Source organism: Lytechinus pictus, chromosome 12, assembly GCF_037042905.1.
Source record: "Lytechinus pictus isolate F3 Inbred chromosome 12, Lp3.0, whole genome shotgun sequence".
Classification (NCBI taxonomy): domain Eukaryota; kingdom Metazoa; phylum Echinodermata; class Echinoidea; order Temnopleuroida; family Toxopneustidae; genus Lytechinus; species Lytechinus pictus.
In genome coordinates this window covers 19,023,857-19,046,157 of record NC_087256.1, presented here as the reverse complement: position 1 = coordinate 19,046,157, position 22,301 = coordinate 19,023,857, and the positions used below count along the sequence as shown (strand labels likewise).

The 22,301-nt window shown below is 34.9% G+C and overlaps 1 protein-coding gene across 1 annotated transcript in view; it reads right to left on the bottom strand.

Moving 5' to 3' along the window:
- Window positions 1-22,301, bottom strand: part of LOC129272516 (disintegrin and metalloproteinase domain-containing protein 12-like) — a 50,634-nt gene that overhangs the window by 4,097 nt on the left and 24,236 nt on the right. Inside the window, exons 6-18 of the mRNA XM_054909651.2 lie at window positions 20,109-20,180; window positions 19,547-19,716; window positions 17,690-17,774; window positions 17,167-17,309; window positions 15,551-15,722; window positions 14,672-14,842; window positions 12,238-12,355; window positions 11,610-11,712; window positions 10,933-11,131; window positions 10,042-10,119; window positions 9,474-9,591; window positions 7,568-7,636; window positions 379-520 (exon numbers count right to left, since the gene is read on the bottom strand). Of these exons, the coding sequence (XP_054765626.2) occupies window positions 379-520; window positions 7,568-7,636; window positions 9,474-9,591; window positions 10,042-10,119; window positions 10,933-11,131; window positions 11,610-11,712; window positions 12,238-12,355; window positions 14,672-14,842; window positions 15,551-15,722; window positions 17,167-17,309; window positions 17,690-17,774; window positions 19,547-19,716; window positions 20,109-20,180 (1,640 nt within the window). The remainder of the gene's footprint in view (window positions 1-378; window positions 521-7,567; window positions 7,637-9,473; window positions 9,592-10,041; window positions 10,120-10,932; window positions 11,132-11,609; window positions 11,713-12,237; window positions 12,356-14,671; window positions 14,843-15,550; window positions 15,723-17,166; window positions 17,310-17,689; window positions 17,775-19,546; window positions 19,717-20,108; window positions 20,181-22,301) is intronic.

Below are 22,301 nucleotides of genomic sequence, written 5' to 3'. Positions count from 1 at the left end.
ATGTTGAAGAAGTTAAAGTAGAGGGTTTCTATACTGAATGCACTACTTGATATGGTCCCCCTTGTACAAGGCTTAGCCATGATCGCACAACTATGATTGATTGCATTTCCTACAATATACAATCAGTAATGAAAATTGATCATAAAATCTATCACTAAAGTTTGTGTTTCTTTCAATTGTCTGTTCCTAGTGTTCATTTCGTTCTTTACAAAAGCTTTAAAGATGAAGAGGGCTTGATTATTTATCACTCCCCAATAGTTATGAATTGATCTTGTACAGTAAGAGGAATTGTGTCAGGATTGACTTTCCATAGTTAAACCACAACTTCAGACCAGAGTTTAAATCAAACCCAAGTTCGATTCTAAGATCTTTGCTCACCTTTGTTTAGTAGTTCCCTTGGACAACATTTTGGAAAGAGTCTGTCTCTTGCAGTAGACGAGGATCCCGATCAGTGCCAGCCCCGGTAGAACGCATAGGAACATCACCAGGAGTACGATCACCATGTTGGAGCTAGGACCACCTGCAAATTGTGGACGACAAAAAGAATTAGAAGGATTACGCTGGAGTCTAAAGTTTTCTATGTCATAAACGGCAACTTTTGTGTGTTCTTAGATGACATGTACAAGACATGATATTTAAGGCAAAGGTGAAATTGTGGAAATCTTAGAAAATAAAGTTAGATTCAATCATATACTTGAGTATGCAGACAAATTCTTGGAAAATACAATCTTGACACTGCAAATAGATTCCCACTGATGCCTAGTTTTGTTTTACTGTTACTGGATTTAACTTTGATTTTCACTGAATTTTTCACAAATATTTGGCCTGAAAATTGTGATTTCAATGAAATTCTGTAATATTTTCCATTTTCTTTGAACTTTAAACTCAAAATTATTTATTTTCATACCAAGTCTTTGAATTTTGCAAAATGACCCACATTTGTGAAAAAAAGGAAGTCAGGATTCTCACAATATATCATGACTTTTTTAAAAATCTCATTAAAAAAAATTCAATATATACACATTGATATATTATAAAATGTTCAATACTTCAAATTGATCATTTACATGTACATTAAAAATTAATCTAAATTATGAAAGAGACGTTGTAGTATCAAACTGTTTCTAGTAAATGTAGTCGGAGCAACCACTGTAATAAAGTAATCCATATTTCCTTCATCATATTCAGAGTTGTCTTAATTCTTATATACTGAAATTCGAACTTTCATCAGGAAATGCCTTTTTTAATCATTTTAAATGTGTTTTGTAACAAATAATGAGTAAGAATGGAAAAACATTAAAACACACACACAAAAAAGGATATAGAAATATTATCCTAGTATCAGAAGTATATCCAGATTATTCTAGCATCACCATCAAACAGATTTGTCAATCTCTAAAATCAATGCAAAATCAATGATCAGAACATTCTCATAGTTAAACAATGATATAAAAATCCTCTCAAATTCCATTTGCAGTTTTATGAAAAATGAATTAATCACATTTCAATGAAGATTACAATACATAGTTACATACACAACCATTTTCATGCGTGACATGAAATGATATCTATGACATGCATGAATTAACATCAATAATCTTATAAAAACTAATTTCTGACAACTTTAGAGTATACAATCATCTACATTCATGATTATATACTCTGTCTTAAAATTATTTTGGTGAAATGAGGATGTACATATGCCAATATCTGATATGGACACATTCTAAATGATCAAAACTTACTAAAATGATGGTAAATATTGAATATACTATCATATAGAGTACATGAGTATTATTCCTTACAAAATGAATAAATATCATTAATATGTTATACAGTATACAGAGAAAAATGACTAAGGTTGTCTAATGTATCACAGAGGTATAGTCCTTTGCTACATGCTACAGCAATAATTGCTTCCAGATAGAAATATAAAATGCTGTAACTAAAAAGGGGAACAAAGCATAATATCTTCACAATATCATGAACCGAATCCGAACTGCACAGCTCTTTTGCGAGGTTTTATTGTCACAGCAGGGGGGGGGGGGGAGTCGGGAACCCTCTACTAAAGGCTGCTGACCAAGACCACAACCTACAACCCCAGCCCTATATCTACACAGAAATAAAGACAGTCTAAGTAATTACTACAGGGTAACTATTTTGTAATAGTAATTTCCAAGAAGAACATTTGTTAATCAAGACAAATCTAATAATTATTCACTCAAATGAGATGCTTCAAGAAACAGTGCATTCGTATATTATGTCAGTTAGTTCTATATTCTGAAACCATGCAGTGGTGCAAGTAAAAACTTGTAGTATATTACCTTATAGTAAATAGTGGTAGTAAAATACGAGCTGTGATTGGCTAGATTGGTACCACGTGACCTCCCTTCAAAAAGTTATATTGTACATATGTACAATATAACTTTAGATTTTTGGAGGGTAAAACCCGTGTTAAATAATGGGGAGAATAATGGCAATGGGCATTTAGCCAGTAAGCCCTGCACGTCTGCATTTACTTAGTGCATGCAATGCGTTGAATCTTAAGTTTTATAGTGACGTCACCTTTTCCTGACCCGTGCAAGGTACATTATAGATGGTACATTTTGGATGGTACGTGTGCGAATATTTGACATTCAGCCTCCCATTTGCTCGCGTACAACAAGCTAAGTAGGCATTGTACAATTTACTATAAATAAATAGTGAATATTCTATTATACAATATTACTGGACTATATGACTTCCAAATATAAAATTTTCCCTTGTGCAGGTCTATTTCACCTCGGCCTTGGTAAACATAAACCTGCACTCGGGATAACTTTATATTTGTCATACATATAATCCAGTATACTGTATTGTACGCTATTTATATAATGATACATTCGATCATTCAAATACAATGTTGATAATCACCCACTCTTTTCCAAGCAAGCATAAATACTCCCAATTCCAGTGCATTTATCAAATATTTCAGAATGTTATTTTGACCTATTCATTATTTATTCATTTATTTCTCTCTTTTGTAGGAGAATGCATCAATAAGATTCAGTCTGAAAATATGTATCATGTAGACGTTATGGATCATTAAAAAGGACTTGTACATGCTTACATTCATATTACATACATCTATCAGATATCATGCACACGTTTATATATGAATACATGTTTGCCCCCAAAGTCCCTCCTTTTATGTATATGTGATTAATAAGTAATCGCAATTGCTATGATGTACTTACGAGTGTCATTTTGAGTATTTTTAGTAGGTTTAGATTGCTTCCAACTAAAGACTATTTTTTTATCAGAGAAATGAGCAGACATTTAACTCCTTACGATTAATTTACTTCACTTCTGTGAACAAAGATTGACTTCAAATAGACATAGATTTCTTTTTAAAAAAAATCTAACGAGGTAGGAATTCTGTGTACCTCACAAAAACATCTTCTATGCAATATACACAACAATCAAGTGTCAAAATATTGAGGATTCATATACACAATTCACTAAATTAATAATAATAGATTTCTTTATTTATGATTGCGTCGTTGCTGTTTTCCTAGTTGCATGAAAGAGTATTGGTATTCAAACAAATGTATTTTTTTTAAATAAAAGTTTGGTAAAGTTATTGAAGAAATACTTTAAGAGTTGCGTTTGATGTGTCATATTCTGGAGAGAAAAAGGAAAATGGATTTATGTAGCCAATTTTTTCAAATTCTATTATTTTTATTATCTTATCCTCTTTAAATTTTGATAGGATGTCCCTACAGTCCTTTTTCAATTAAACCTCTTAAAAGAAAGGGGTGAGGAAGAAACAAAGAGAAGATAGATGGGAAAGGAGGGGTGGGGTATGAGGAGAGGGGATGGGTTGGGGGAGGGGGATGGAGAGAAGGAGTAAAGAACATATTTTAATGTCAGGCATACAGCTTTGAGAACAGGGGAGAGAGGATATTGCTTCTAAGGAAAAGCAAGAAATACTGAAATGAAGAAAAAGATAGAGAAGGGGACATTAAGAAAGTGGAAATTAAATGGAAAGAAAATGAGAAGAGATAGAAGCACTAAATGAGCCTTCAAAGGTAAAAACACAAAAAATGACAAGTGATGCGGAAGCAACAGGACATTGATGTAATGTATATGCATCATATCATAAAAGCCATGAACAGAGACGGCAATAGAGATAACAGTGACAAAAAGAATAAAGTAACAGGAAAAATATTGAAGAAAAGATACAGTAGCAAGCAACGTCAACATTGAATTATTGGTCTTTTTTTTTGGGGGGGGGAACCCTCACCTTTGTGATATGTAACGAACTTTTGACCATACCTAAGATGTACATTCATTTGGGATATCTACTGCCTTTACTTGTATCATCAGCTGTTTTGAATCCGTCGCATTTTCTCAGCTGACAATCGTTACGATTGAAAATCTTAAGCCAGAGTTTGATTTGAATAGATTTAAAGTGATTTGAATCGATTTAAATCTATTGCAAACTCTTGGGTATGATCATATAATTATTCCCTAGTATTCGCACCCATCATCTACTAACTGGTACATAATAAAGGTATTATATTTTGTTATATACTTTATCAATGCAAAGTACTTGTAATCAGATTAAGTACAAGTATTTATTGTCCATAATTGGAAATTCTTAACTGTGAGTATATCAATATGACATAAGGCAGTGTGTAAGTGATAAAAAAAAACTTGTAGGTATAGTAGATACAGATGCCTTTTATGTATAAAAAAATATATAAACATTTCCTTGCAATCAAGAACCTTGGGCTTTGCATGGGTTATAAGATGTTAGCCTAATCTATGAATAATGTTCACAAACTTCACATTTTATAAGGAGAATAAAATTGCACTTTTCCCATTTGCTAACTTCAGGATCAGGGGCAGCAGTGCGAAGTTGAAAGTGGGGGCACAGGGAAATTTTTAAAAACAAAGATTAAAATGACTTATCTACAGTAATGACTTAATGAGCCAAAATTTTTGAGGGGGCTAGACATAATGTATCACATAAAATTTGTAAGAAGCTGTGAGCAAACGAAGCGAGCGAGCAAAAATTTTGACATTTAAAAAATGAAAATCCAATTTTGTGACAGATTTTGACATAATATTCAGAAAATAATATCTCATTTGAACCTTCTCTCTTTCCATTTCTTTCCTTCTTTCCTTTAATTTCTTTTGAAATATTCAGAAAATGATATCATATTTCACCCTTCTCTTTTTTCATTTCTTTCCTTTTTTTTATTCCTTGGTTGTGATTCTTTTTTTTCTATATGCCACTGCTCATCTATCCCACTCACATGACTCATGAAACTTAAAAGGCATGTAGGATTATTCTTACAAGTTTTTTTCCTTCATAAGTAGTAACATCTAAAAATGAGAATATTGTTTTGTTTCAAAGGGGCACTCGTTAACACATAGGTGAACACTTCTCAGGTGAAAGGTACACAGAATGTGTTCGTGCGGCACTTTTCTTGGGTAAAAAGTGGCACTGATACGAGAAAGGGCACCTATAAGAAGGCAAAGGGGCACTTGCTAACGGCATAAAACGGGTTCTTCTCAGGTGAAAGGGGGGCACAAAACACATTCGTGAGGGACATTTTTTTGTGAAAGATTGGCACTGATATGGGAAATGGCACTTGCTAACACCTAAAACGGGTCCTCCTCAGGTGAAAGGGGCACAGTACACGTTCGTGAGGAGGGGGGGGGGGCATTTTTCTTGTGTAGAAAAGGGCTCTTTTCAGGATCGCCATCCCTGTTCAGGATACAAATATTTTGTGTACTACTAATAAACTAATTCCGTAATTTATTAGAATACCTTTTCACCAAACTTATGATTCATACTAGTAATAATTAGTGTCATAAATAAATGATATATTGTGACAACTATATATAAATATTATATATACACTTTAGTCACACTTTAAGCTGCAGTCATTGATGTTATAAGGTGCTAGTATAATAACACCAATGTTAAATAAAAAGTTAGGACAGCTGACTAAAATCTCCTGCATGCTAAAACAGAAACACATTCCTCCATTTTGTTAGGTACATTAGCACATACTTTCATTAAATATTATAAAATATTAATTCATCTGCACAAATCCTAGGTGTTTGGTTGAATTAGCGATATGCATTAGTTTTAGTGTTTAGTCTTATACATGAATTATACAAGCATGTGAAGTGCACGTAATGAAAATGTTACAGAACCATAATGACCCAGTTATGATTAGCAGTTAAATAGAAAATTAGTAATCCTTTAAAGTGTGGTACTAAAGACCTGCTTTATCTCCAAAGTTTCCTTCTACTATCCGCCAATCTAGATGTTAGTATGGAACACTTGAAATCTAAAACTTGCTTGTCAAATCCCCTCGAAAACTCATGCTTGTTGATAATCCAGTAAAACATCAGGAAGGGTAACTGATGCAGTTGAAAGTTGAACACCTAATTCATTCATTTTTTAGTTTAACCATATTAACCCGGGGGAAGATTCTTGAGTGTATAAACTGCTTACAAACATTTTTTTTTTTTTTAAATTAAGGGCAGTTTCACAGATGAAATTTCCAAGAGCACATGGACTGGGTTGTGAAGGAATTAAAAAAATCTTTGGTCTATTTTGTATTTCATAATATGTAAAAGTGCATTACTTTGTGTATGTTTGGGCTTTACACCATATGATATGAAATGCAGAACAAAAAAACTCAATATCTTATTAAAATAGTAATTTGGGATCAAAATATGTAAAAGTAATGGATTACTTCACCACTGTATGTATATAAACATATTAATTAAATGAATTGTTTTAATAAAAATGATAATTGATATCTGTCAAAAAAGGGAACTAAAGATAAAAAAGATCTCTCATTATTTGACCAAATATGAATATTGACACGCAAATCAGAACCTTAATCATTAAGTCCTTTGTAAGACACGTTAATCAGAACCAAGTGTCACGTGAGTTTGGTTTACGCCAGATGTAATGGAGAAAACGATTAGGAACAGCATTGCCAATTTGATGAAGTAGTAGGGATTAGTCATGAAGTAGTTAGGTAATACATGTTGCAAAAAAAATTAAAACTGCATGGCGAAAGTAAAACAGATGATAGATGGATTAGAAGTGAAATGAGAGAACCAAACAAACGTTCAATATTCTTTTCTTTCACTGCTTACAAGGTAACATTGCCAATCTGATAAAGAAATAGAGATTAATTTAAAAGTTGTTTGACAGGCATGATGCTAAAGACAACTGCATGGCGAAAGTGAGTAGATGAATTATTGATTAGAAAGGATGATCGAAGAACAGGACAGACACTTAATCTTCTATTCCTTCATTGCTTTCAGGCAACATTGCCAATTTGATGAAGAAATAGGGATTACTCATGAAGTCATTGACAGATATGATGCAAAAAAACAACTGCATGGCGAAAGTAGATGAAGGATGGATTAGAAATGATAATCAAAGAACAGAGACTCGGCCTTCTATTCCTTCGCTGCTTTTCGAAGGGCAGACAGAGGATCAGAAATTGGCAACATATATGACGAGTTGATGAGTTTCCATAGTTACCTCGGACAATAATTTTTCTTGTGATGAGAGATTTGGTGCTTTGCGAGAGTGTATTAGGATATAAAGTTACTGTGGGGGAAAGAGAAAATATCAGTTGGACTAGTAGACAAGACCATGTGGTGTCAAAACAAATGTTAGAAAAAGGTGTCAAAACCAGTTAATTACCCCCAAAAATATAATGATTAAAACCAAACTTGGCTTTTCAATTTCACAGTTTTCTAAGTAATAACTTTTCTCCAAACAACAAAACATGTTTCGAACATTAATGAGGTATTCACAATTATCATTTAGCTTAAGAGAGAAAGTGCTAATAATGACTTTAATACAATCAAATTATAGATTTCACTCCCATCTGTTATTGATTACACCAATTTTTATATCAATAAAAAATTGACCAATTTGTTTGTTTTTGCTAGTATATGTATATAATAAACCTAAATTTTTTTTCTGTGCCAAAAGCAAAACATTAAGATTTTGTTTGATATGTATGTCAAAATGATCCCTAATTAATATTCTTCTATCAAACCATATCTTGAAGGATAAAAAAACTTACTGAATAACCAAAGTATTGGAACCTTTTCCTTTGACTCTCCATTTAAAAATTCAATGAATGAGAAATTAAAACATCTAACAAAAGCTAAGATTTTAATTCATTCGAGCCTAAGTAGCAAAGCAAGCGAAGCTAGCATGCATTATTAGCGATCAGCTTAAGATCGATCTTGTCACAGGGCCTATATTTGAAAAGCTTTTGTATTTAATTAAAACGAACCTTCCCTTAACGATTCAGAATTCATTTCCCTCTTTTTCCATTAATCTATATTTGAATCAAATACCCTTTTAAAACAAATAATAAATGTTGCATCAAAGCAAAAAGTACAAGCATATCTCTCAATATTATAATCCAATAAAGAAATTATCATTAAATTTCTTTTATAATGTGATTAAATTATCATTACATACAACATTGTTAGTGTTCATAATATCCAAACCATGATTAAATGATTAACATATGTACATGTTATAAGTGTAATAATATATCTTTGTATAATTTGAACAACATCCAAGTGTACATTCTATTTTTAAAGTAAGTGTACAAATTATTTAAAGAAAATGGGTATAATTCTTCCTTTTATAATACATGTACAACAAACTCATGCACACATGAATTAGTCATATCTAACCATAGTGTAAACATATGATTCAAATTCCACAAAACTAATACCATGAAGTGTTTCTGTGAAATTAAATGATCCAATTAAACACACTAGTATACATGTACTTCCAAAAATATAAATGATAAAACTAAAAATGACAATTTAACTATCATCCTCAGTAAAACCAAGACGAAAAGGTAAAATGATGATGTAAATTAATGAATACACAATACAAAATAATCACAAACATGATGATAATGAAAGGCAAAAATAAATCTGAGTTGTATTCAAATATAAAAATACATTAATCCTTCTTTCAAATGCCTAGCCTTTCGTAGTTTCAACTATGTTCTAATGCTAGGCCATTTTAGAATTACAGGACCTGTCTAGAAATCATCCAAGAGATTGCTCAGGCAAAAGCTTTTGGGGTGATGCAGGAAGGAACATCACAACTTGGACATATTGGGAAGGAAGTATTTCAAACAGATGAAGGGCAGCAAGAGATACAATGCACAAATGCCTAATGAAAAAAGCCTACTGAAATCCTCAAACACGGTTCCACAGGGAACCATGCTGGGTCCATTGCATTTCTATAAAACTTACGGTTCCACAGGGATCTGAAGTAGGTCCACTACTGTTCTTCTAAAAGAGGGACCTCACTGTATATGGAAGAAGGTCCCAGCAAACACTACAGACCTTGTGGTGGGAAGTGGATATAATATGTGTTGCGAGCAAAGGGGGTGTGTTCTTACCTGGTTGGTCTGTGGCTCTGGCAGGTCCGCTATCAATACTGCCCCCATAGCCAGGTGTGTTACAGAGAGGTGGATTCCACTGAGGGTCACAATGACAGTGGTTCTTGCTGTTGCATACCTGCAATTTTGATAGAAAATAATCCATTATTAGACATCCTGTAATCAGAACTATATCCAAATTTAATTAACGTAGAAATTCAATGATTCTTACTGGCACAAGGAACAGCCTTGAAGTTTCGGGTGTATAATTGTACCCATACCTGAGCAAAATGGAGTGTCCCAATAGGGTCATAACTGTGCATTGACTGGTCATAAGATGGTGATATAAATCTAAATCCTTGTTATTTGCAAAATTGCCTTCACATCAGAACTATGATTAGTCATATTAATTCAGTCATAACTGGTCATCACAGGTCATGTGTATATGTGTTATGGAAAATATAATATCGGGCACTAGGCAAAATTAATGCCTGGTGGTCCAGTGTATGCTCTCGACCAATCATTTGATAAGGATTCCTCTGATCATCGTATAAGACTAGACTAGTGACCGGTCACTTTCAATGCTTACCCCATGACCATTACAGCCCTGTGGACACGCCCTGATATTCAACGCTGACAAATTCTGGCATCTGAAATCACTGCATACCTGCACAAAAAAGCATATAAAATTCAATTTAAAATCAGAGAAACAATGGTATGAAATGAATTACTGCATCAATTATTGAAAAATATGGATGGCCACCAAGAACTATCTCAATATTGTTAACATGTATATTTATATGTAGATGTAAAATGGTTTGAATGGTAGGGAAATTTTCATCAAAAGATAAGTAGTCGATGATTGCAAACTTTCAGATACTGGATATCAGTGTACTTGTTCATTAACATAAAACGAATTTGGGCCCAGTGGCGATGCATCTTAGAGCTAAGACATAGAGTTGTGGGGTCAAGCAATTGTTTCCTCTCAATGACTTTGTGTTATAAAAATCTAGTCAGTTTTATTTGTATAGAGACACTAAAATGCTTGAAGTGGAATAAAACTTGTGTTGCTACTTGGAAACATAATCATTGCAGTATGATTCCATTGATTTGTGAGTTTGTATCATTCACGTGGGTCTATATTACAAGAGTACACTGCTTAAAATGTTGCATTATGGGTTAGGAACCTAACCAGGGGCTCGTTGCAGAAAGAGTTGCAATCAATTGAAACTCTAAAAATCATGCGCAATTTGACTTTCAACCAAACAACAGCACGTATTTGGGACTTGCGATTGACTTTGTCAATTACTTGCGTTTAAACGCAACTCTTTCTGCAACGGACCCCAGATTTGAATAGTTGAGGACTTCAGACAGTGCTATACTACGGGTCCGTATTTGCTTTAATGGAGCGAGGGATAGAAATACATCACAATATAGGTTTAATTCTTAATTTTAGAAATCTAATTTTTGAGGTACTCACAAATCCTGGTGCACATAGCGATCCCGTGGCGACATAACCCGGATCCGGTACATCCTGACCTAGGTCGATAGATGCTGACTTGCAGGTTTGCTGGTTGTTGTTTTGATCCCAGATGTAACCCTGACTGGCCTTGGCTAGAGAACTCAGGACAGGGTAGGATTCCCCTCCACTGCACATTAGCTTGCCGCACTTTACATTACTAAGATATTAAAACAACATTGTATAATAGTAATGATGATAATAATGATATATAAAAATGCTAATAATGATCATGATGATAATAATAATAATTATATTAATAATAAGCTTTTGTATAGCGCCACCTATCTAGATATATTCTATTCAATATACCCTAGCTTTAGCTTGTGCTGCTATTTCATGCACTTAGTGCATTCAAGGAATGGATCCAGCCGGGTATCCATGCACCTCACCTGGGTTGAGTGCAGCACAATGTGGGTACTTTTTTTTCTGTTTTCAATCTTCAGTATACTTGGTTTTTTTTTTTTTTTCAGCTTATATTTCATGATTTTAGTTAGGTTCATAATTGTAAATGCTCTAGATTCAGATCCATGATTATATGGTGACAACTAAACCTTGATTTCAAAGGAATTCTCACGAAACCATTGTTTGCTGAAACTACATAGGTATAATGCCAAGTTTGGCATACATATATTCACCTTCTTTCACAAGGTAGGAAGGATGGACTAGTACCCCCACAGTTACCAAATGAGCTACCTTGGGTGTTGAAATCAAAGCAGTCTTCATGCGCTACCCTGGCTCCTGAGGAAGGAAAAAACCCAACAAAAGTGTAAATATCGCGTATACAAAAGAAAATAGGTCAAATTTCATGAAACTATTGTTTAGGAGGTACCCCCAGAAAATTATCCAATGTTTGATTGCACTACAAAATTGATGAGAATCACTGTATCTCCTTAATCAATAGTCCGGAATCATGACAGAAATCAAGTTATGTCACATGACATCTAAGAAAGTGTTGTTCCACAGACATTAAAACAAAACAAAGCAACAACAAACTGCAAACTTCTTCCATTTTTACTTTTCACTCTTTTCTTTCTCTGTCCCTCTCTCTTTTTCTAAAGCCTTTGCTTCAAGCATGATTGGATCTGGTTCTGGAATATGCTACTTTTGATTGTACTCAAAACGAAGAACTAAGGTTTCCACATTTCACATATGAATTTCCTGACAATGCACCAACCTTTATTAATGCCTTAAATGTATCATCATATCTTTAATGCCGTAATGCTTTCCTACTTCTCTCTTTAATAATCCTTGCAATGCACTTACCGTCCCCCCAGATCTTTTTGCACTGGTCATCAAAGGTCAAGCATTGACCGTCGTAACAGGTGGCATACTCCATATTGGCACAAGACTCCCCGTTCTGTCTGTATACATTAGCTGGACACTATAATCAGAAGGAAACAATTGATTAATCAATCATCACATCAGGTGTCTACTTTGTCCTTTGTAAAAGCAGTATTCCTTGACTTTAACATGAACTTTTTTAACCTCCTTAACAACAGTCAAGCTTGCTTGGGAAGGGCCACCTATCTATATAGATCACAAATTTGGTTCCCTTAAATAATATTCTCAATTTGAAAGTGGTGTTAATACAGGAACCTGTCTATAAAGACCACCTGCTCATAAAGACCATAAACACAAGCATTGCATAAAGTTGTGTGCTTTGAATGGTGTTTGTGTTTAACACAGCACTTTACTTTAGAATGGAAGTATGTGTATTACAAATGTTGCTATTTATCGTTATTGTTGATGGAAAAATTAACGCCAAGTGATGTTAATTCCAACACAAGCATTGCATAAAGTTGGGCGCTTTGAATGGTGTTTGTGTTTAACACAACACCTTACCTTAGACTGGATGTATCAACGCTAAGTAGTGTTAATAATAATAATAATAATATGCAACATTTACATAGCGCTTAATACAAATGTTTCTAAGCGCTGCATACTATTACCCCGGCTTTAGCACGGCTACCCTGATCGGGCGCATCGAGCATTCAAGGAATTCCTTCCTACCGGGTACCCATTTACTACACCTGGGTCGAGAGTGGCAAATGTAGATAAACGCCTTGCCACAAAGGACGTTAGTGTTGCGGTTGGACTTGAACCTCGGACCTTGTGGTTTACAGTCCGGAGACTTATCCACTGAGCCACAACACCTCTAGTGTTCAGTCAAACACCAGCTTTGCAACAAGTTAGGTGCTTAGACTGGTATTTATTTTTAACACACACATAATTGCATTCAGCACCATACTTTAATCAAATTAACCAATGACACTTCCCTGTATTCAGAATGAACTATAGAATCTTCGGCCAGGCGATGTCACATGACATCATCACCTGACCGACCCACAAGCATTTCTTTGCACGTTTTGTTTGGAGGCGTGACCTCTTCCTTCCTACCATATCCTGTTCGGATCGACACCGCTTCCTCATCACAATCATCATTATAATGTAACTTTAGTAAGCCAAACATGGCTCGATTTCATGTTTAAGACAATTTCTTGAAAAAATTGATCTCATCTGTCATATTTACCACATTAAATAATGACATGACACTCCCTAGCCTGCCCTCAGTTTAAATTTATGATCATGTTTTTGTCAATGTTTTGTCAAAACAGGGCAAGATCAATTTCCAAATGAGCTCGTTGCAGAGAAAATTTTGACTAAAAGATCCTGAAGATACTGCCTTTTTCTTTTTCTTTTTTAGCTCACCAGCCAAAATTTGTTCAAATGTATTACAGTTCAAATGTATTACCATGTGACTTTCTCAGGCTCTTTTTGTATATTTTTGCAGGGCTTTTGAGGAAATTCGGGGTTAATTTGCCCTGAGCTCCAGTGTAATTTTTTCACTTCTTATTTGCTGGTTCTAGAGTGTCACCCTTGATTTGAAAAGAAAGGTGAGCACGTATGAGACATAACAAGTAGATGATAACATGCTAATATGTATACTAAGGGTGAATAAATATATATTGATTGTTTATCACTCATTCATTTATTCATTTGAAATGAGACCTGCACAGTATTCCGGGAGGTTACAAGTTAATATTGAGATCCTTGTGTACTCCATAATATTTCTATAATTTGCACAAAGTTCGGTCTCTAATTCCCTATAATCCCTTTATTAATCTACCTGTACCTCTATGAATCCCCTAAATCTCTCTCAACATACCTCAGCAGAGAGACCAGTACAGTATTCTGGGAGGTCGCACATGTTGCTAAGATCTCTGCAGACTTCACCAGCTTTCTTGAGTTGTTAATCTCTCCTCTCCTAACACCCTAATCTGCCACCAATCCTTAATTAATCTACATGTACCCCTATTAATCCCCTTAATCCCTTCCAACATACCTCAGCAGAGAGACCTGTACAGTATTCTGGGAGGTCGCACATGTTACTAAGATCTCTGCAGACTTCACCAGCTTTCTTGAGTTGTTAATCTCTCCTCTCTTAACACCCTACTCTGCCACCAATCCTTAATTAATCTACATGTACCCCTATTAATCCCCTTAATCCCTTCCAACATACCTCAGCAGAGAGACCTGTACAGTATTCTGGGAGGTCGCACATGTTGCTAAGATCTCTGCAGACTTCACCAGCTTTCTTGAGTTGTTAATCTCTCCTCTCCTAACACCCTAATCTGCCACCAATCCTTAATTAATCTACATGTACCCCTATTAATCCCCTTAATCCCTTCCAACATACCTCAGCAGAGAGACCTGTACAGTATTCTGGGAGGTCGCACATGTTACTAAGATCTCTGCAGACTTCGCCAGCTTTCTTGAGTTGGCAGTCTTCACAGCATCCACCGATAGCACAGGTTGCATTCTCGTGTAGACGACAGGTTGCAGCAATGCAGCAATCATTGTCACATTCCTATAACCATGTAAAAATACATAATTATTCAATTCATTTTATCTTATACATGTTGCTAGAATAAAAAGGGAAAAAATGTTCATTAACATATAACTTTGAGTACTTTGGCTTTAATAATTTCAACTGGTACTTTTTAGCAGAAATTACATACATATGTAGATACATTTTTTTCCAATGATCGATTAAATCATCCAGTTTGAAAAATGAATCATGTTCACAAACAAGAATGTTGAAGAATAAATTCTGTTGCCGGTTCTGAAAATAGTTAGTATTTGCTGGTAAAGTGGAACCCCCCAAAAAGTACAAGTGCAGGTCAAGCCTAGCCCCTCTTCATTTAAAAATTTCACATACATTAATTTCTATACAAATTCAAAATTCTAAAATATTAAGTTATCACACCATGATATTACATAAATATGTGCACATCGTTGGTGGGTAATTGTTAGATCCTCATTTCTCAAAAACTAATAATTTGTAGGAAAGCTAAGAGAAAGCTACATTGCAGAGTTATAAATGGCAACATTCCTTTGCCCGAAAAGAGTTCTGTAGAGTAATTAGAAGATGGTTTCCAAACAATTTGAGGTTGCTACCATTGTCATAATCCTAAAACATAACTTTCTATGAACTCTCCTTAAAGAATTAACTTTTGAGATTTTAACAGCCCACTAATCAATGATTATTTCAAAGGGAACTCTTATAGTCACTAACCTCTACTGTTCCACAATCACACTCCTCTCCAACCTCCAGGAATCCATTGCCACAGATAGGTCCATCAAAGATCTGATCAGGGTAGTCAAATAGACACGCTCCTAGACCTTTCTCAAGGGAAGTCTCCAAGTACTCGTAAGAACAGGATGAGAAGTTTGTAGGTGGAACCGATCTGAGGGTGGATAGACATTGTAAACTTATATTTGATTTGGTTTGAATTGATCAAGTGAAACATTACATCATGGGTAGGTACATTAAAGATCTGATTAGGGTAGTCAAAGAGACATGCTCCGAGACCTTTGTCTAACGAGGCCTTCAAGTAATCATAAGAATAGGATGAAAAGTTTGTAGGTGGAATCAGTCTTGGGATAGATGGAGATTGGAATTAGTGTCTTTCAGATACCTAACATTTGATTTGATTTAAATTTACTGAGTTATGAAGTCAGTCATGTATTGATAGAAGGGGTATTCAGACAGTTGTAAGAATGGGATGAGAAGGCTGTAGATTGGATTGGCCAATGAATGGATAAAGATTTTAATTAATAAGTTTTTTTTCAGGTTTTATGATTGATTTGATTTGTAATTGATTAAAAGGTCTCCAGACATGCATAAGAACAGAATGAGAAGTTTGTATTTGGGTTTTGGTATGCGAATAGATAGAGATTATAATAGGTGCCTATCATCTTTCAAAGATATAAACATTTGGTTTAATTTTCAATTGATCAAGATTTATTCATTTACGGATTGACAGATGTAAGGGAGGTTTCCAGGTCGTGATTAGAACAGGATGAGAAGTTTGTGATGATGGAAGTTCTAATTAGTGTCTTTCAGAGATCTTGCATTTTACTGGAAGTTGATTGAATAATATATCCCAGATGACTGATGACTTAATTTCCTATGATCTGAATTCATCTGTCAGGGTGCAATCTATTCAATTAAATGTCAATTTTCAAAAGCTGGCAATAATATAATTCACCAAAAGAATGTTTACATCTGACAAATTTCATTTCTTAGAAAACAACATACACCACATTTTTTTACAAAAGAATAAGTGAATAGTACTTCCGGTATGAGAAAAAAACATTAAGAAAATGACCTTTGTTTAATCATTTGTGGGTAGGTGCGTCGTGGTCTAGTGTTTCTGACTCTCGCCTTTCAAACAGAGGGTCGTAGGTTCGAATTCTAACCAAGGCATGTTTTCCTTCAGCAAGAAATTTATCCACACTGTGCTGCATTCGACCCAGGTGTGGTGAATGGGTAATTCCTTGCATGCACTGAGCGCCGGTGATGGCAGCTCGAGCTAAAGCCGGGGTAACAATTGCAGCGCTTTGTATCCTCAGGCAAAAAGCGCTTTATAAATCCAGCTATTATTATTATTATTATTTGCAGGGATATGAGGGGGGAAAAAGAGCTGAAATATCAGAAAAGCTCATTTGAGTTTGGACAAAGGATCTTCATAAAATGGCTAAAAATGAGCTGAAACTGAAGGGGGAAAATAGCTGAAATCTGCTGAACTCTTGCATCCCTTCATTGGACATTAGTGTATCCACAATACATGTACTTCTTGTCCCCTAAACATTATTGATAAAAGCATCTGCCAAACTGGAAATACTTACCCACTAGAGGGCTCCATCACACAACCAACATTAGACGGGGCATCACACTGGCACCCATCGGTGGTGTCATGTATGAAGCCGAGGTTATGACCCATCTCATGGGCGACTGTGCTGGCAACAACAGCAGCATTCTTGTCATGGTCCTACAAGAAAAAAGAGAGGTTGATAAAATGACAATTGATTATTGAAAAATTAAAGCTTTCAAATTTCACTGTTTTTTCCTGAATGCAATATAATCAATGGATGAAAATAAACGTAAAAGAATGAAAGAGGGCTAAAGTAACAGCTACAGTAAAGGGTATTAAATATCAAAATACCTTGAAATACACATGAATGGGGAGGGGGAGAAAGTCAAAATAGAAATAGAAACAAAAATACAAAATGAAAATGAGAGAGAGAGAGAGGGAGATAAACAGAGGGGGGGGGGGAAGAAATTGGAAGAGAAAGAGAAACCTGAAGAGAGAACAAAAGAGAGAGAAAAGCTAGGTAGAAATAAATTACTGATATAATCCACAATGCTAACCTGACTGACTCCGCCCGATCTTTCATCTGAACACATCGTCCCGAGCGAGGCCATCCCGACCGTACTTCCATCGAATGACACACCCCTGTCATGAATGACACAACCTAGACATTATTAATCCTCATACTACCACCAACATTCATTATGTATCAAACAAAGAGAACGCCCCAAAATAACACATCAGTAACTACAATGTATAGAGGAAAAGGGTGATTAGCCCTTATCCCAACCCCTACCCAACCCCCCTCCTGAAATGTCTAAAAGTAGGCAAAATACAAAAGAAATATTTTTCCTTGTAATAGTGAACGATATACTTGAAATGAAGCCCTGTATACATGGTATAGTTCATAAAATAATGATATGGCTCCTAAGCAAATGATTGGCTGAAACGCACCACGTGACCATTATTTCAGCTAACAGGAAAATTTTGCTAATAACTGGTATTAATGACTAATTCTATTTACTGGTCGTATACCTATTTTTTTTTTAGATAAGGATGGTTTTATCAAATAACAAGGATCCATATCACTATCTTGTAAAACAAATAATACACACCATTCTTCTTGGGTCTTTGAAAAATTACTTAAAATTGTTTGCTTTGAAACAGCTCAAACATCCTCGACTATGCCTCAAGTGTGTTAGAAATGTTCCTCAGGTACCACGCACATGTAACTCTTACAAATACCCTCGATGATGTGCATTATATATAACCACGATATCAATTTTATTCGCTGGCTTTCCAGCAACTCACAGACAATAATAATCAACTTTTTTTATTGCGGGCAGTCAACAGGAAGAGAAGACAACAGCCCATCAAAGGTACATTTCTACAAGTAAAAACAGATCTATAGGGCCTTTTTTTTTACTATTATATAATTTTAAATTGGAGAATACCAAAAAGAACAGCCTTGCTCAAGAAAAACAGATTATCAGATTATTACAGATTTGTTTGTTTGTTAAGCTTTATTTTTGTTGATATTGCTTTTTGTCACAATAACTCTGATCCGTCTGAATAAATTGTAATTTTACCTTGATTATGACTTCATGATTTAATAAAATATACACATGTTATAAAAAAGAAACAGATCATTTGAGTGGGAGTTAAAACAATAACTGAAAAGTAAATATACAGTGTAATGACCATAAACAGTCATATTTCATCTTTAAGAGCCATTCTCCCTACCCGCTTCCATCTATATGATGCAATTTATATTCCTTTCCCTTTTAAGAGGGAGTTAGAAATAATAACCAAAATGTCAATATGCAGTTGCAGTCTGAATACCACATCATAAAATCCTTTATGGATATTATCAGAGGAGCATTTCACAAAGAATCTTGTCATTACTTGCCACTGTTAAAGCATGACTTAAGCTTTAGTAAATCCCCCTAATGCATCAATCTTCAATCCAAATGATTACTAGATTAGATTAATGTGTATACCCCAAAAACATTCATGTGGAGGATATGAAGTGAAAATATGTTTTGCAAGATAAATTTTGTGGTTTTACATGATTTATTTTGATAAGGTTCCAGATCAAAGATATATTGAAACACGTGACATCCAAAGTTTTGTGTATGATCGCAAGTACATCAAAATCATAAACGAGTAAGAGACTTCTCTCAAAGACAAAGTTGATTAATAGCTGGTTATACATATACTCCAATCCATATGTTACGTTTCGTTTCATGTTATGTTTATACACATCGTCTGCATTTACGTTTATGTTTGAATATGTGAATCTGAGAAATTCTATTGTTACACAATGTATCAGCATATAGATCAGGGTGCTTCTATTTTACACAAAACATACTTAGAAATCACTTTTAAATGTAGATATTCTTTTGAGTGAATCTTACGTTATAAATTGAGCATTGTCGTTCTTGATGACGCCGAGTAGTTCGTCTTTTCTCCATCTCTGAAATTCACCCATGGTAATTCCGGGGTTTGACTCGACGATAAATTGATCGGTTTGACTCCATGTGACTACGCCCACTAGCGCTACCCTCACGTTCATTGGACGGTAGATCTATGGGGGTGGAGATGAGAAATATTGCTACAATGATCATCATTTATATTCAAGAGATACTAATAAATAACAAATTATTTATTGTGAACATGACTGTAAAAAGTTCTGTAGATTTTTTTTTCTTCACATATTATTTATCAAAGAAAATGCAGATATATTACAGAAAAAAATTGGCATAAGTGTTATAAAGAGCATTAATAAATCCAGCAATAAAAAAACCTTTTCTTATCCAATTGAATACATGGCATGTTAGTGCGGTGAAAAACAACCATTAAAATCTTTAAAAGCATTTGATGATCACATTTATAAACAAAGTTACAAAAATAGCTGTAAGATAAAGACAAACAAAGTAAAAGAAAAGAAAAATAAAGATGAATTGAATGGGATCTTACCATGTCCATAACATTAGCAATTTCTTTGCTTCTGGCTTCCACATGTGTAATGTTCCCATTATAGCGTACAAACTGCATAAAAGATACAAGAAAAAGGGAGAATTAATATATCAATATATACATTTACTGTGTGTGTGCATTCATCCATCATCTTTAGACAATTACTTCCTTCAGAAAGTGATCAGAAGTAGGGGGCACACAGAGGACATATTTAGTAATGATAGAAATGTAATAATAATAGTAAAATAGATAGGATTCATAGTGCACCATATCCACTCTGCAGAGTGCCCAAGATGCAATAAAAGAAGAGAGAGAGAGAGATAGAAGGAAGTATACTTATAGAATTATCAATAAAGGAACTAGAGGAGTAATTGCCTATTAAGAGTAATGATGAGGGAAATGGACTCCTTCCTGTAGTGAGGATCTATATTATAAATGTATTTTTTTAATGATATTTTTGTTTTGGAGAGATATATATATATCCTTTTTACAAGTGAAAATAATTATTTTTCTTACGAATCAATAGTCTACACACCCCCACTCACGAATAGTGAAATCCTGGTTGGCTTGTATTAATTCAACGAGGATGAGAACATAAGATCTGACTTGAAATCCCATGTTGCTCATCTTTGCGTCATAAATATTATTCATCTTTATAGCCGAGTCCTCTTCTTACACTGCCCCTTAGCCCTTAACCATGGAAGATAAAACCAGAGTAGCGACCGCCAAGATGAAACAGAACACTACCTCATCCAAACGCATCACACTCACTTAGCCATTGGGAGTGTTCGTACGGTGAATTGCCACTTGATCTAAACCCACTTTGCATACATCATCAAAGCGCATCACACTCACTCAGCCACAGGGTGTGTTCATACTGTACAGTGAATTACCACTTAGTCTAAACCCACTTTGCTTACATTCCATCTGGTATCCTCCCACATTCATCTACAACCAGTTCATCTACTAGCTATTTTGGTCCAATTTCCATGAACCAATTTACAATTTTGCCCATTATCCAGTATGGCTACACATTTTTCCTACCTGGTGGGTGTTTCATAAAGCTGTTCGTAAGTTAAGAGCGACTTTAAGAACGACTGGTGAACCTTTCTTACGCGCTAGATAATCACCAATGAACATAATAATGGTGAACATCATTTCCCACAAGAAAGGATCACCAGTCGTTCTTAAAGTCGCTCTTAACTTACGAACAGCTTTATGAAACGGCCCCCAGGTCTAACATCAAGTTAGAGTCAATATGATTACATGTACATAAGCTGTTTGTAAGCCCAAATTTTAATGAGACAATTAACAGTGGAAATTAGATCACATGGGCTTTGGACCAAATAAAAGTTACACCAAGTGAGATTTAGACCAACTGATAATTGGACGAAAATGATAGGATACAAACTGGATTTAGCTATGATGGTGTTAGTCTGTTAGACAATATGAGAATTAGACCAACTGCCAGTAGACCTGGGGAGCGTTTCATGAAAGGACTTGTCAGACGTTTTATCCGACAAGTCCCATTTTATCTGACAGTTACCATAGTAACATTGCTTATCAGCCAATCAAAATCAAGGAAAGATGTCAGATCTGACAACTTGTCGGACAAAAATGTTGATGAAACGCTCCCCAGGTGGAACCAAACCATTCATATTGCATTGTTTGCATAACTGATGCAGCATGGACCGCAATACAAAGCCACCATAAGATCATGGTCTCAACATGGGAGATGTCTTTGCATTGAGCATGCTGCATGGTCATAATTCATTTCCGGACAGAATCACATCTACCCCGACGATTAACCATGGCCACATCGAGATCGGTAGTGTGGTGAGCATTTCTTTCACCAAGAATCAAAGCAGAATTAATATTGTCAAGAATCTTAATTCATCATATACTGTAAGCTCAACAACACATTACTAATATACTAACTTGTCTAGATACCGGTAATCACATCAAATTAACATTATTAAAGTAAATATAAAGACATAGTTTTGTGAATGATAATAAATAATTAGTGTGTTAGTATATCGCACTTTGTCAGATATGATACTCCTGGTACTCCACAGTAATATTACCCTGGCTTTAGCGTACCTGTCAGTACGGCACTTTAGCATTTCAAGTAACGAACTCCTGCCGCACACCCAATTCCTTCACATGCAACCAATAATCGAGATGTAGGTTTGT